Below are 16,872 nucleotides of genomic sequence, written 5' to 3'. Positions count from 1 at the left end.
ACCTTCTATACTGAAAAAAAGCCTGTTATAAACATGAAATAATAAAATAACAAAAGCTTGGGGTCGATAAGCTGTTATAATGTTTTTTAAATAAGTCTTTTATATGCTCACCAAGGCTGTATTTATTTGCTTAGAAATACAGTGAAACTGTAATATTGCGGAATATTTTATAATTTAATATTTTAATATATTCTAAAATGTAAATCATTCTTGTAGCCATTACTTCAGTTTTCAGTGTCACATGATTTTGAAGTTTTGAACAGTAATGTATATCACACACATTCACTTCCCATGTGGACTTCGTTTGTTTTGCACCGCTTTCCCGCCTTCTGTTGTCATGAATGTTGATTTGATGGTATTATGTTCAGCTGTGTATATTTAATGTATAAAGGCATGTGGTCTTTTATAGCTGTTGTAAAAGCCATCTTTGGTCTCTTCTGCTTTTAAGTTCATAGTGGAGCCTGTGCACTCAAATGTTCTTCAAGGTTGAGTGAGATTAGCTGCAATGAACAAATGGTCTAAAAATACAGTGTGAACCACTTTAGATGATGCCAACTTTAGACGTCAATACCCTCTCAACTTACTACTAAAGCCTGTAGAAATGTCCCTTTCCTCACTTACCATGTTTAGACCAACATCAATATCTTAATCCATGGCTTTGTTTGGCCAAAGTAAGCCTTTAAGTATCCGATCACAATTCAGTAGCACTAGCATAAGTCAGTCAGCCAATAACAAGAATTGTATTTCCTTGTGATATGCTAAAGACAAACTGCATACATCTTAATGGCAAAGTAAGTAATTATTATGTTTAAAGTAAATGCCAAGTTCTGTCATGAAACTCTAGATGGTGCAGGCTGATGAGTCCTTACCACAAACTGATGATATTCACAGTGTTAAACTACTTCCCACAAGAACATTTCCTCTGAAACCCTCTACCTCCCCAGCTCCACCTGTATAGATCTGCTATGGGATATTGATTTATATATGCTATTTGTGCTGCAGCCTTATCTCTTCAATACTATACTGTTGTAGATAATCTACAACAACAGCAGCAGCAATTCAGCAACGTAGCAGATCTATTCCGCCAAGATCTAATACATTACCAACATGCTGAAATCTTTCGATAGTTGTCATGATTGAACTATAATTTGTGATCATGTTAAAAATAAAGGCTAGAGTGGCAATACAAATTGTGTATAAAATTGAGTTTTAGTATCTTTTGTTTTTATATTGATATTTGCAAGAATGTGTAATTAAATTGAACAAACTGAGTTTACATTTTTAAAAGTGGCGCTTATTAAAGGAGTAGTTCACTTTCAGAACGAAAATTTACAGATACTGTACTCACCGCCTTGTCATCCAAGATGTTCATGTTTTTTTTTCTTCAGTCGTAAAGAAATGATGTTTTTTGAGGAAAACATTTCAGGATTTCTCTCCGTATATTAGACTTCTATGGTGCCCCCGAGTTGGAACTTGCAAAATGCAGTTTAAATGCAGATTCAAAGGGCTCTAAATGATCCCAGCCGAGGAAGAAGGGTCTTATCTAGCAAAACGATTGGTTATTTTCTAAAAACATTTACAATTTATATACTTTTTAACCTCAAACGCTCGTCTTGCCTAGCTCTGCGTGAACTCTGTGTATTCCAGTTCATGACATCTTGAACATCTTGGATGACAAGGGGGTGAGTCCATTATCTGTAAATTTTTGTTCTGAAAGTGAACTACTCCTTTAATGCAAAACTCACCAGCACAGTGTTGAAGCTGACATGACAATTGTTCCATATATCATATATACTTTTGTGTTTCCTGCTCTTCTAGACAGAGGCTTTCTGCTATCATTCATCAGGCATTGAAAGGCAGATTTAGTAAGTGACTGCTCTAGAACCCACTGTAACAATCTTGAATCTGTATCTGTAATTTCCCCCCATTTTCCGGTAGAAATATCCTTAAAACAAAATCAGTTTACTTGAGAAGCATTTTTGTCATTGCTTGTTTGATTTTAGCATAAACCTCACTATTTATGTAGACAAGCATGTTTGGACTTCCAGTGTTCTCGTGCATCTCATAGTGTGAATGACCCATCTAGGTGACAACAGGAAAGTTCTTTAGCCCTGCACGCTTTGAGTTCACAGTGACGTGCGCACTTTTTAATGTTCATCTCTTCAAGGTTGAGTCAGATTAGATGGAGTACAACAGGACTAAAAATACAGTGTGAACAGTGCTGCACTGAAACAATAGCTTGCTTAACCTGTTTATTTACTGCTGTCACCATGGAATATGGCGCATCCCTTAATCTGCTAGCTTAACTTGTCTTCTCAGATTCGCCATGGTGAAATATCACATCTGAGCCAGAAATTAAGAATGGATAATGAATCATATTGTCATATAATATCTGACGGAACAAAACAATTAATCTTGTCTTCTTTAAAGACCAGCTGTTAATCATTAATTATGAAGAAATACTGGTAAGATTGGACTGTTTGAGGAAAAGTGTTCAATTATTAGTTATTATTATTCAATTGTGCTTGCATTTATATGCATTTTGACGTAGTTTAAAAATCTTGGAACCTAACAAATACACATAGAACTGTAATTTATTTCACTGTCCTTAAAAAGAAATTGAATGCATTCATGTGTTAATTACTATCTGTCTCATGGTGAAAACGTACCTTTGGGAACTTTATGTTTTCGTCATGAGACCCAATTGGATACATTTTGAAAAATGATAAAAAGCAGTAAAATACAAATGTATGTTTTCATCATCAGGCTAAATTAACTGTATTTGTGAATACTAAAAAAAATAGAAAATAATAAAATCATCTTCTACCTAATAATGTAACTTTTAATGCCAACTTAAGACTTCATTGTAGCACACAAAAACATATATATCCCAGTCAAACTTATACCATCTGAGTTTTTTTTTATTATTATCATTTGACACATTTATATTAGTCATAATGAAAATAATTGACCACAGACTAAGTAAGTTTCAAAAACGCTACTAAGTTCTATTTATGTTTTTGTCAATTCTTTAATGAAGATATGTCAAATCATATTTTTGAAAATGCTACTAAGTTCTATTTTATGTTTTTGTCGATTCTTTAAAGAAGATATGTCAAATCATATTTTTTAAGGAATACATTTTGAAACTTTCCCAGAACCAGAAAGGTAGTAAGGACATTGTTAAAATAGTCCATGTGACATCAAGGGTTCAACTGTAATACTTTTTGTGCAATCCATAGCTTCAGAAGACCTAAAAGATCATGAGATGTATGGACTACTTTTATGGTGCTTTATCAACTCGTGATTTATTCTTCTACACGTTTGTGTTCCACAGAAATAAGAACATAATTCAGAATTAAATAAACAAAAGGGTAAGTAAATATTTGCAGGATTTACATTCTGGTTTAACTAATACTTAGCATTTACTTTGAGTTGGCTCTGAAAGATCAACAAACTCTAGTGAAAAATAAATATACTAAAATGTATTTAAAATACATTTATTTAATGCTAAGTATACTACAAATACATTTATATATTAAGTACTTAATAAAAATACCCTGCAATTGTACTTTAAGTATACACTGGTATATTTAAAGTCTGCTAAATTGGTAGTAGTGCTGAAAGTAGTGCCAACTAAAAATATATTGATTGTGCTAAAGTGAAACTATTGTAAGTATACTTTAGGTACACTTTACCTATTTTGCATTTAAAGACCGATTTTATTTAAAGATCATACAATCCTCATCAATAGTGACATTAAAACATATTTAGGTTAAAATTAAGAAATGTGCACAAGTTGTACACAAGTACTACTCCAAATAAAGTTTAATTACAATTTTTATATTAGTAAGTCTGTGTCAGTAAATATGTTAATAGAATTGAACTACACTTAGTATGAAATAAATGCATTTTAAATCTATTACTGTTTCACTAGGGAAGCCAGAAAACACTTCAGTCTCATCCTTTCGATCTGATATCTTCTCTTCGAAGACCATCCAGAAGGTCAGGTAGGTTTCATGAAGGAGCTTACTGGCCTCCTCCTCCAGCAGCGTCAAACATCTTCTTTCTTCCCTCCATTCCAGACATGGCTTCCACATTCTTACGCCAGTCGCCTACTTCAGAGGTCAAGACCTGTTTGACAGAAAGGAACGTTGGATTGTAGCGGAACAGTTTGGGAATTTTGCGATACTGTGATGATGAGTTAATGTGTCTGTTGTGACTGTGATTAAACAAGTGTTATATAATAATTATAAAATAATATAACATCCAGTCAAATCCTGATAAATAAAATTGAATTTCACGTTTCTCACACAATTTATATTTTTTAGTGTTTGTATTGCACTTTCATGGCCTTACCTTTTCTTGTTTGATATCCTCCTTTTTGACTGACTTCAGATTTGCACGGAGGTCCATGGAGCCTTTGTGCTTGGAGCCCAGCAGGGCCCTCATCATCTCATCAGCAGACACACGTACCTTCCTCAGGGCAGGTTTCTTGAACTTCCCACCCAGATCCTGAACTTTCAACTTTAGCTCATTGATCTCAAATCAAGGGAATACAAAATTTCCATTATCAGTCAAACTCAATCATAACTCAAAAAGCCAACATCCATTTATCTCAAAAGCAGTCCCTTGGTTAGTACAGAAGATGGGTTTGATCACGGTTCCTTCTGCCCTGTTTGTTTTTCTTTTTGTATTCTACATGAAGATTACCCAGCATTGGCAGTTGGTGCTCGCCTTGTATTTGTTCTCACTGTGAACCTACTTTGTGACCTTTACTTTCATTGTTGCTTCTGTCTTGTCAGTGCTGTCAGTCTTGTGTATTTCTTGCTGTGTCTCTGGCCGGTTTTACCAGTGGAATCCTGGTCTCGTGTTTGCTTTGCATGGTATGATCCTCTGCTTTGGTTGTGCTTCATAAAATAAATTACTGTGTGGTCACAGCATAGTTCAACCATTCTGTGTTTCCAAAAACCATAGTTCCAACACAAGTTTGCATCACAAAAGTACAGCTCTTAACCTGCGATTATACAGTTGTGCTCAAAATTGCACATGCACTTTGCAGTATCTGCAAAATGTTAGTTATTTTACCAAAATAAGAAAGATCATACAAAATGCATGTTATTTTTTATTTAGTATTGACCTGAATAAGATATTTCACATAAAATATTATTTACCTTTTTGAGTTTAAAGATCAATCAAACATGTAAACATCTTCTTTAGCTTCTAAAGGGCAAAAATGTATACATCTTCATTCTGTTCAAAAGTTTTCACCCCCAGGCTCTTAATGCATTGTTTTTCCTTCTGGAGCATCAATGACTGTTTGAACCTTTTGTAATAGTTGCGTACGAGTCCCTCAATTGTCCTTAGCGTGAAAAGATGGATCTCAAAAGCATACAGTCATTGTTGGAAAGGAATCAAATACACAAAAGATGTTGGAAAGCCAAAGAATTTGTGGGACTTGAAGGATTTTTCTGGAGAACAGCGAGCAGTTTAACTGTTCAGGACAAACAAGGAACTATTATTTTCTCTTGTGGACTATATGTAAACATCTTTTCTGTGAAATATCTTATTCAGGTCAGTATTAAATAAAAAATAACATGCATTTTGTATGATCTCTCTTATTTTGGTAAAATAATTAACATTTTACAGATACTGCAAAGTGTATGTAAAAATTTGACTACAACTGTGAGGATAGTCTCTTATTAGTATAACGTGGATTTAGATCATGCACCATGTGAATGAACTAAACCTTGAGCCTTGAGCAATTTAATCTGTCTATATTATGTAAGTTGTTCTCAACACCTGCCTTTCTTGATTTGGAATTATAAAGCCTGTCTTGGGCATTACATAACTATGACAAGGCATTTGTAATAGTTCAAATTATTTTCAAGAACCTAGACAGATAAAGCAACCACAGTTTTTGATGACTTTCCAAGAATTTGTTTGTAAGAATGTTTCTAGTAATTCTCAAAACCTTGATTAACTGGTTTGATCAGTGTTGGAGCCAAACTCTACAGCACAGTAGACTTTAAGGGCAAGAAATTAGTCAGCATTTCTTGTTAGAACCAATGTACACAATATGGGCTTCAGGTATGGACCCCAAATGGAACTGTCCACAGGTTCTATGTTTTTCTGAACTTGCCCCGGTACAAATCTGTAAGATATATGGGCTAATTAAGATGGGTTTGATGTGGAACAAACCTATTTGGGGCCAATACCTCAAACCTATATCATGCCTGTATTGGCTTTACCTTGAAATGTTCATTCCGGGAATAGTATATACCGAAAATATCTTACTGATTGGTTTTATACTTACATCTTTGTTGTGCTTCTTGACTTTATCCTCATAGTCGTACCTTTCTTCATCTACTACATCGATTTTGGAGTAGAGTTGCTTACATAGATTCTGAGGAAGGATACGCAACATAAATAACACTGGTCCTAAGATTTCAGAACTATTAAATGAAGCTAAACTGCACATTTTGTCTTCAACTGACTGAATTTAATTCAGAGATCTTTTTTCTGACTAAATGCATCACCTGTAACTCCGCCAGAGAGAGTCCAGAAAGCTGCAAAGGAGGGTGTTTTTCTTTGAGGTAGCGATCTTTCTCTTCATCCCTGTCCTGTTTCTCTTTCTCCAAATCATCTATTGCTCTGTTAAGGAGCATTATCTGGTTGAAGATGGAAGAGGAGCTTTACTAACAATTTCACAACAAAGTAGGAAATAACAAAGGTACCATAATGTAGGTAATCCAACCTTTAGAGAAAGTTTTCGAGATGCTGAAATTTTAGACTTTGGCTGTTAAAAAAAAAGAAAGGGAAATGAGATATAGATAAAAAGCAATGTATTTGAACAAAATATTGCTTGGCATGACTTTTAAAACAGTTAAGACATACTTTCGGTTCCAATTTCGGATTTCCGGGTCGTCGTAACTGGCAAATGACAATTTAAAACAAGCATCAACATTTAAATGTGGACATAAGCATGAGTCTGATATCTGTTTAAATGTCTGGTATTTGTATGTATAAATGGAAAATAGTATTGAAAACAACTGCTTACCGGACTGCCGATATCAATAGTTAAAGTAAAAACAAAGAGGAAACAATCATTAGTAAGGCATTTATTAAAGCAAATTGAGTAATAAATCTATTTGACTTGTAATTCAAAACATTTATTAATCACTAAATAGTGATGAAATGCATTTTGAGTGGCTATCTTAAGAAACAAAAAAAAGTTGTACTTACTCGCCCATTTTGCCTTCTTGCTGAACTACTAACAAATAAATTTAACTAGAGATTTCAGATGAAAAATACAAAATAAATAAATCATAAATAATAAACACTAAATATAACAGACTCTTATGACCAGTTTTACAGCAGTTTTTTTTTATTATTTAAAGTAGAGATGTTATACCTGGTTTCTGTCTGGCTGACGGTCACGGACAAGAGGCAGAACAACAGAGAGTTGAGACAAAGGGATTTTATAGTCCAGCCACCACTGGCTGGCAGATATAGTGCCTGTCGCCAGGAATGCCTTGGCAGTGTTCTACAAATGAAATATCACCAACCACGAAGCTGTGACAATACAGCAATACATAAGAATACACAATGACTTTTCTCTGGACTGGAGTTGAGTTCACAAACACACACATTAACAAACACAATACTGACTCCATTAATATTAATCATCCCCATGCTGATATACACTCTTAAAATAGTTCCCTGGTAGGTCATGACCCAAAAATGGATAGCAAGTCTCTTCTCATGGGTCACAGACAGCTGGGAAAAGCTATGTATGTAAATGATTAAATGTCACACTATAATATTGTAAGTTGTAAAGGTATTGTAATTTTTTCTCATATAATAGGTTGTTTTCCCATTTAATATTGCTGTTATCAATAGACAGTGAATTTATTCATTAGTTACTATGAATTTTGCGACATTATCTCACAACCAATTCGTATGTATTTTACGAGGTTTAGGGGCAGGGCGGTCCTTCATATGAATTCCTACGAATTTGCCACTTCGTAAAATCAAACGATTTTTAAAAATCGCACAAATTTGTATGACCTCGTATGAATTTGTACGATTTGTGCAATGTGTGATTTAGGGGCACACAAATTGTATGAATCCATATGACCTCACTCATGCGAATTCATGCGATTTGTGAAATTTCTGATTTATGGGTGGAGTTGGGGGTGCTCCTTCATACGAATTCCTACATATTTGCCACCTTGCAAAATATGCACGATTTTTCACAAAACGTATGACCTCACTCTGAAATCTATAATTTAGGGGCAAGGTAAGGGGTTGTCCTTCATATGAATTCCTACGAATTTGTCACCTCATAAAATATGTCATATTTTTCACAAATTGTACAAATTCGTATGACCTCACTCGTACAAACTTGTAAAATTTGTGAATTTCATACAAATTTCTAATTTGCCACCTCGTAAAAAACGTATAGTTTTTTACAAATCATACAAATTTGTATGACCTCACTCGTACAAATTTGTACAATTTGTGAAATATGTAATTTAGGGGCAGGGTAAGAGGTGGTCCTTCATATGAATTCCTATGAATTTGTCACCTCATAAAATATGCACAATTTTTCACAAATTGTACAAATTCATATAACCTCACTATAACCTCACTCCTAATTCGTAATTTAGGGACAGGGTAAAGGTTGGTCCTTCATACGAATTTCCATGAATTTGCCATGCTGTCAAATATGTAAAATTTTTCACAAATCGTACAAATTCGTATAACCTCACTTATACGAACTTGTACGATTTGTGAAATTTGTGGTTTAGGGGAGGGATTAGGGGTGGTCCTTCATACAAATTCCTACAAATTTGGCACCTTGTAAGATATGAATGAATTTTCACAAATCGTATAAATTTGTATGACCTTGCTTGTACAAATTTGCATGATTTGTGATTTAGGAGCAGGGTTAGGGGTAGTCCTTCATACAACTTTCTGTTAATTTGCCACCTTGTAAAATCCATAGTTTTTCACAAATCATACAAATTCGCATGACCTTACTTGTACGAACTGATACGATTTGTGAAATTTGTGATTTAGGAGCAGGGTTAAGGCCCATTCCCACCAAGATTGATAACAATAAAGATAACGATAAAGATATAGTTCTAAAAATTAGTTTAAATAGTCCATACCACAACTATAACAATAAAAACATGGAGCTTGCTAACAGGAACTGCTTAAAATGAAAGAAATTGTAAGAATTTTTTTCTCATAAATAAGTACTAATACTAATAATTATGTCATTGAAACATAACACATTTGTTGGCGCTATTAGCCTTGTGGTTAATGCGCCGACATATAGCGCAACTGTGTTCACGGTGACCCGAGTTTGATTCCTGCCTCGAGGTGCCTCCTTTGCCAGTCCTGCTCCCCTCTCTCTGCCCCTTGATTTCCTATCATCCCTCTACTGTCCTGTCCATTAAAGGCATAAAAGCCCCAAAAAATTAACTAAAAAACCCCACAATGCATAATACATTAGATTGTTTTTTAAAGGTATCTATTAAAGGTATTTCTCTTCATCATTAATTTCAATCAAAATGGCAAATAAATAGAACGTAAGTAATAAACATAAAATGGTATTTTTAAGTAGTTAATTGATTTTTCACTAAATCACAGAATAATGTCATAATGTTTTTTTCTCTCTCAAGAAGCATTGAAAAAGGCTTTCATTTTTAAAGACAAAGTGACTTCTCACCTGCCAAACTGTCAGATAATGAGCTTGCAGAAAGGTATGCAGCGCCAACCACAATCCACATGCCTGTTCTGCAAATTTCTAATCATATGCTTGAGCAGGAAGTTATCAACTTAGAGGTCAAATATCTGTCATATATAAAAAGCAATGATTTCTGCTCTACCAACAAATGCATTACCATACTTCACTGAGAATGTGACAAACTATTAGTAGAGGAAACAATTTATGATGCTCTTCTTAACAAGCTTTATTGTTGTATTGTATTGCCATTATGAAAGAGCATGTTTGCAAAAGAAAGAAGACAATAGGTGGAAGCAGCAAAATGACATTGCTGACATGCTGCCACTAGTCCATAGCAGGTGCTTCAGCTATTTATTCTGAAATGTGATACCAACACAGTTACAGAGAACTTGCTTACCACAGTTATTATAGTCTCAATATCGGCTGATGACACAAATGCATCACTGCCTTTCAACACCTGTCACACATGAAACCACAATGTGGTAGATTAGGTAAGTGGCTATTCAAACAATAAAAAAAATCAAATAAATCTATGCAAAATAAAACATACAATCCTTCTATTATTTTTTTATCTTCTCATATTTACAGGAGGTATATACTGATTGCTTCCATAGAAAACAAAATGCAGTTAAGCCCGAAATCAAGCAAGGTTTTTTTTGACCGGAAATGACACAGGTTTCTCCCAAAAGATAATAAGAGGCATCATTGTGGGAAAAAAAATATTTCTCAGCTTTTATTTACATTTGAACAAAAAGTGGCATGTCCAAAATTATTCATACCCTTCTCAATAATCAATAGAAAAGCCTTCTTATAATTGCTGACCAGCTTTTTGCATGTCTCCACTGGTATTTTTGCCCATTCATCTAGCGATGAGCTCCAACTCTTTCAGGTTGGAGGGTCTCCTTGCCATCACCCTGATCTTTAGCTCCCTCCACAGATACTCATTGGATTTAAGTCAGGACTCTGGCTGGGCCATTGCAAAATGTTAATGTTTTTGACTGCTAACCATTTCTTCACCACTTTTGCTGTGTGTTTTGGGTCGTTGTCATGCTGAAATGTCCACTGGTGCCCAAGGCCAAGTTTCTCTGCAGACTGCCTGATGTTGTTGTTGAGAATTTTGATGTATTGCTCCTTTTTCATGTTGCCGTTTACTGTGATTAGTTTCCCTGGTTCACCGGCTGAAAACACCCCCAAAATATTAGGTTCCCACCACCATGTTTGACAGTGGGGATGTGTTCTTAGGGTTGAAGGGTTCTCCTTTTTTACGCCAAATGAAGGCTACATCATTGTGGCCAAACAATTCAATTTTTGTTTAATCTGACCATAAAACAGAAGACCAGAAGTAGTCTCCTTTGTCCAGATGAGCATTTGCAAAGGCCAAGCGGGCTTTTGTGTGCCTTATCTTGAGAAGTGGTGTCCTCCTTGGTCTGCGTCCATGGAACCCAGCGGTGTGCAGTGTCTGTTGGACTGTCTGCCTTGAGATGTTGCCACCAGCAGAGCCCAGATTCATCAGGATGACCTTGGTGGTGATCTTTGGATTCTTTTTGACCTCTCTCACTATCCTCCTGGCCAGCACAGGTGTCACTTTTGACTTCCGGGAACTCAGCTGCGTCAAGCGCTATGGGGAACGCCATTGGCGAACCACGCTCTGAATATCGTGTGTCTAACCAATCCGAAGGAGGGAGTGACGTCACAGGCGGGGTGACGTAAGTGACCAGGAAGTATAAAAGCACGTGCGACAGAGCCGGCGTCAGCTTTCTGTCATTTCAGCGAAGCACTCTGTGTGTCTGTGTCTTGGTTATCACTCCTTTTTTGTACAAGTTAGCACACATTTTATTTGAGTGATAATGTCTGAAACTAGGGGCAAAAAAAGAGAAAGAGAAAGTTAGAGTGAGCGAGGGTGAATCACATTATAAGCGGTGTGTTCCTCCCTGCCAACGCTACATCACTGGCGGGGATACACACAGCTTATGTGTTGTTTGCCTGGGAGCGGAGCGCGCTGAGTCAGCCCTCGAGGGGGCTGGCTGCCAGCATTGCGATCTGCTTCCTGTTCGCGTGCTTCGCTCCCGGAAGGCTCTTTTTGAGAAAGGAGCCTTCACAAGCGTTCCCCGCGGTGCTGGCCCCGCTGCAGCCGAGGCTGAGCGGCAGCTGCACTCGTGGGGTTCGCAGTTAGATTTGCTGGAGGGGACGGAGACGGGTGAACCCCTATCTCCTCTCTTACCCAGCAGATCTACAGCTCTCTCGCCGGTTGTGGAAGCCCGCTCTGCGGATACTTCCCCCCGGGATGAGGGCTCGATGCTTCTCCTGTCTTCCTCTGAGGAGGTTGACGTGGAGAGCGTCGCTGATGAACAACCGCTCACCAGTCGTTCGCCCCAATATCAGGAGCTCTTAGAGGTGGTTACTCGTGTGGTCGCTAAACTTAACATCGTCTGGCCCGCCGAGAAACAACATGAGCCGCAGAAAAGCAGACTAGATGAACGCTTTCTGCGGACAAAGAAACCACCTCTAAGGAGGAGCCTTCCCTTCTTCCCCGATCTCCATGATGAGATATCAAGATCTTGGGGAAGACTGTTCTCGTTCCGCCTGTTTGTCCCCGCCTCTGACTATTATGGCAACGTGGCGGGGCTTGACGAGAACGCGTATAAGATGATGCCGCGAGTTAAAGAGTCATTAGCCAGCTATCTATCTCCTGGTACGGCATCATCTTTGAAGGCTCCATCCTTGCCCTCCAAGCCGCTACGCACATCTTCAGCGCTGGTGGGCAAGGCGTACACAGCCGCGGGTCAGGCTGGAGCCTGTAGGCACACCATATCAGTGCTGCAGGCATACCAGGCTGATCTGCTCAAAAAGCTAAACGACGGCGAGGAAGTTGACGTGTTAGAACTCCGTCGTACCACTGATCTGGCTCTCCGCGCTACAAAGGAGACAGCCCGAGCAGTAGGGCGGTCTATGGCAGCCCTGGTAGCCGCGGAGAGACACTTTTGGTTGACCCTGTCGGATATGAAGGAGAAAGACAGGGTCTTCCTTCTGGACGCCCCGCTGCAGCCTTCTGGTCTGTTCGGTGACTCAGCCGATTCTGTCGTCAGCAGATACCAGGAGGCTCGCAAACAAGCGGCGGCGTTCCAGCGGTACCTCCCTCGCCGCGTTATTGCCACCGAGGCTGCTGGGCGGGAGCAGCCTCAGCCGTGTACGAGCTCCTCTTACCGAGGAGGAGCGGGTTTCCAGGATGAGCGGGTTTCATCGCATCACACAGTGTCCGTCTCTCCTCGGGGCCCTCAGGAGACCTGTCAGCTACCCCTGCCAGAGCTACAGGGCGCGGCAGTCTCCAGCAAGCTTATGCCTCACGTTTTTCCGCCCGGCAACGTAGCGGGACTGAGGTGCTCGCCGCCCCTACGGGGGCCTCAATTACAACCAGAGACCAGTCTCGAGAGGCTGGTTCCCTTAGTAGAATTTGAAGCAGCGTGGAAACTACTGCCAAATGTGTCTACATGGGTCCTGCACACTGTAGAGAAAGGGTATTACATCCAATTCGGCGGTCTGAGAACCGGCGGGAATTTTTCCCACAATTGTTGGTCCCGAGCAGGCTCTGGTTATGGAGCAGGAAGTAGTTTCTCTTCTGAGGAAGGAGGCCATCGAGGTGGACAGAGAGTCAGAGAGTCAGGGTTCTACAGCTGCTACTTCATTGTCCCCAAGAAGGATGGAGGGCTGCGGCCTATTTTAGATCTCCGCCGTCTGAACCGCTCAGTCAAGAGACTGAAGTTCAAAATGCTCACAGTCAATCAAGTCGTGTCGCATATCAGGTCCGAGGACTGGTTCGTCACGATAGATTTGAAAGACGCTTACTTTCACATCTCCATCCTTCCCCAACACAGGAAGTTCCTGAGGTTCGCTTTCAGGGGCGAAGCTTACCAATATCGGGTGCTTCCCTTCGGCCTAGCCCTCTCACCCCGCACCTTTACAAAGTGTGTAGATGCTGCGCTGTCTCCTCTGAGACTCCAGGGCATCCGCATTCTAAACTATATCAATGACTGGCTGATTTTGGCCCAGTCAGAACAGTTAGCGGTCCAACATCGAGATGTTGTTCTTGCTCACATGAAAAACTTGGGGTTGAGACTGAATGCCGAGAAAAGTGTGCTATCTCCATTACAGAGAACCACTTATCTAGGTGTAGTGTGGGAATCAATCACGATGCGGGCACGAATGTCACCTGCTCGGATCGATTCGATTCTCACGGCAGTCAGAGGAATCAAGCTAGGCCAGCTACTCACTGTAAAACAGTTTCAAGTACTTTTGGGTCTGATGGCAGCAGCCTCCAATGTTATACCTCTTGGACTACTGCACATGAGGCCCCTACAGTGGTGGCTCAAAACCAAGGGTTTTTCCCCGAGGGGAAATCCATTCCGCACAATCAAGGTCACGCGGCGTTGCTTACGTGCCTTAGACATATGGAAGAAACCCAGGTTCATTTCCCAGGGCCCAGTGCTGGGAGCTCCTTGCCGCCGCGTAACGCTAGCGACAGACGCATCCCTAACTGGTTGGGGGGCGGTCATGAATGGCCGCTCAGCCCGCGGTCTGTGGACAGGCCACCATCTCCCTTGGCACATCAACTGCCTGGAGATGCTGGCCGTGTTTCGAGCTTTAAAACACTTCATCCCAGACCTACAGAACCGTCATGTGCTCGTACGCACCGACAGCACAACAGTTGTGTACTACATCAACCATTAAAGGTCCACTGAAGTGCCTTGAAACACGCAGCGTTATTCTATGTGGTACTTTTAACTGAAACAAAAACATATCGCACAGCCCCGCCCACTAATTTTGAATAGCCAATAGCGTTCCATTTATATCTGCTCGGGCAAGAGCCGTTGAGCTCGGTAAAGCCGCATTTGTAAGCTTATGACAGCCACAGACTAATAAATTACCCCACAAATTCAATAGAAACTTGCTAAAACGAAATAGTGATCATTATCATGCTGAGGCTGTGTAGTTTAATACATGCCGACCGCACATATGAGCGCTTATGATCTCCTCCGCGTCTCTGTGTAGGGGGCGGGACACTACGGACTCTAGAGAGCATTTGATTGGACAGAACGTTTGATGAGAAACTGAAGTGCACGGTGATATCATCCAAATCCTTGATTCATATTGGCGGAAGTGACGAGACTGTAAGTTTTGAATGCCCATATCTTGTAAAGAATGCCCATATTTTGAATGCCCATATTTTGTCTTTGTTTTGCAGCACACTAGCTTATAGATCACCTTAAGGCTTTATATATATATTCATACTAAAATACGAAATATATTCATACTATTCATACTATGAATATATTCATACTAAAAGCCAAAAAACTTTAATTTTGATTTCAGGGGGACTTTAAGGGGGTCTGTGCTCACGGCCGTTGTTCAAACTGGCGTACCAGATCCTCTTGTGGTGCCAGGGCATACTGCTATCGTTAAGAGCAGCTCATATCCCTGGCCACATGAATGTGGGAGCAGATATCCTGTCGAGGCAGGGGCCGAGGCCCGGGGAATGGATGCTTCACCCCGAGGTGGTGAAGCAGATATGGAGCATTTTTGGTCGAGCCCAGGTGGACCTCTTTGCGACTCAGAAGACATCGCAATGTCCCCTCTGGTACCCTCTAGTTCCTCCAGCTCCGCTGGACTGGACGCTATGGTACAGACGTGGCCGAGGCTACGTCTGTACGCTTTTCTCCCGATTGCTCTGCTCCCGGGAGTTCTAGAAAGTGTGCGCCGGGACGGGGTCCAGCTACTCTTGGTAGCCCCGTTTTGGCCGGGTCGAACGTGGTTCTCAGACCTGATCTCCCTCCTAGACGGTACTCCATGGGAAATCCCGATCAGGAGGGACCTTCTCTCTCAAGCGGACTGCTCCATTCTGCATCCCCGTCCAGAAATGTGGAAGCTGTGGGTGTGGCCCCTGAGGGGGCACAACTCATAGCTTCGGGTCTCTCAACTGAGGTTGTTGAGACCATCCTTCAATCTAGAGCTCCCTCTATGAGGAAACTTTATGCCCTGAAGTGGAAACTTTTTTCCTCCTGGTATAGAGACCGCCAGTTAGATCCAGTCAATTGCCCGATTGGTACAGTTCTGGAGTTCCTGCAGACCCGATTTTCTACAGGGCTAACTCATTCCACCCTTAAGGTTTATGTGGCGGCACTTTCGGCCTACCACTCACCTATTGGGGGACTGACTGTGGGTAAAAACCCCTTAGTGATTCGTTTCCTCCGCGGTGCACTGAGGTTGAGACCTCGGGTACGCCCCCGGGTTCCTACCTGGGACCCTTGCTGTGGTGCTTGAAGCCCTCTGTAGGCCACCCTTTGAGCCTATAGAGGAAGTCTCTGATCGCATGCTCACGATCAAGACTGCTCTGCTACTTGCTCTCTCTTCTTTAAAAAGAGTTGGTGACCTTCAGGCCTTGTCAGTGGCCCCTTCTTATTTAGACTTTGCGCCCGGTCTGGCCAAAGCATTTCTTTACCCTCGAGCGGGGTATGTTCCCAAGGTCCCTACATCCACACCACAGCCCGTCGTACTCCAGGCCTTCTATCCTCCTCCATTTCTGGAGCCTGACCAGCAGAAGTATAACTGTATGTGTCCAGTGCGAGCACTGGACACATATGTCCACAGAGCTGCCCTGTGGCGTAAGATGGAGCAACTTTTTGTCTGCTACGGCACCCCTAAGAGTCCTGCTTCCAAACCTACTATCAGTAGATGGATCGTTGATGCCATTTCTATTGCCTACGAGTCCTCTGACCTCCCTTCACCTTTGGGGGTTAAGGCTCACTCAACTCGAGGCGTGGCTGCCTCCAAGGCCCTTTTGGCAGGTGTCCCTATTCAGGACATCTGCAACGCTGCGGGATGGTCCACACCTCTTACCTTCGTCAGGTTTTACGACCTTGACCTCATGGTTACTCCTGGTTCCTCTGTCCTCTCTTCATAACCTAAGACAGAGATAATTTTCCCTCTTGTTCTGGCAATTTCCCCAGACAGAGGCGTATTACAGCTCTTGTCCTGGCATTCGCCCAGGCAGAGACCTTTATTTTGTGTCCTGGCCTATTCACCAGGCTCATCCTTTTTCGCCCCTTGTTCTGGCTGTTCCC

At 40.8% G+C, this 16,872-nt stretch overlaps 1 protein-coding gene across 1 annotated transcript; it reads right to left on the bottom strand.

The window, feature by feature from the left end:
• Positions 1 to 3,822: 3,822 nt before the first annotated feature.
• On the bottom strand, positions 3,823 to 7,609 carry tnni1d (troponin I, skeletal, slow d). The gene is made up of 8 exons (XM_073838935.1): positions 7,415 to 7,609; positions 7,242 to 7,290; positions 6,898 to 6,933; positions 6,758 to 6,799; positions 6,540 to 6,671; positions 6,317 to 6,406; positions 4,360 to 4,542; positions 3,823 to 4,134 (listed from the first exon to the last, which is right to left on the bottom strand). The coding sequence occupies exons 5-8, from the start codon at positions 6,666 to 6,668 to the stop codon at positions 4,030 to 4,032; spliced, it is 507 nt and encodes a 168-aa protein (XP_073695036.1). The 5' UTR covers positions 6,669 to 6,671; positions 6,758 to 6,799; positions 6,898 to 6,933; positions 7,242 to 7,290; positions 7,415 to 7,609; the 3' UTR covers positions 3,823 to 4,029.
• Positions 7,610 to 16,872: the final 9,263 nt, after the last annotated feature.

This window comes from Garra rufa, chromosome 4, assembly GCF_049309525.1.
Source record: "Garra rufa chromosome 4, GarRuf1.0, whole genome shotgun sequence".
Taxonomy (NCBI): Eukaryota; Metazoa; Chordata; class Actinopteri; order Cypriniformes; family Cyprinidae; genus Garra; species Garra rufa.
Note: the sequence above shows the minus strand (reverse complement) of the source record. Positions and strands in the feature narration are given on the sequence as shown.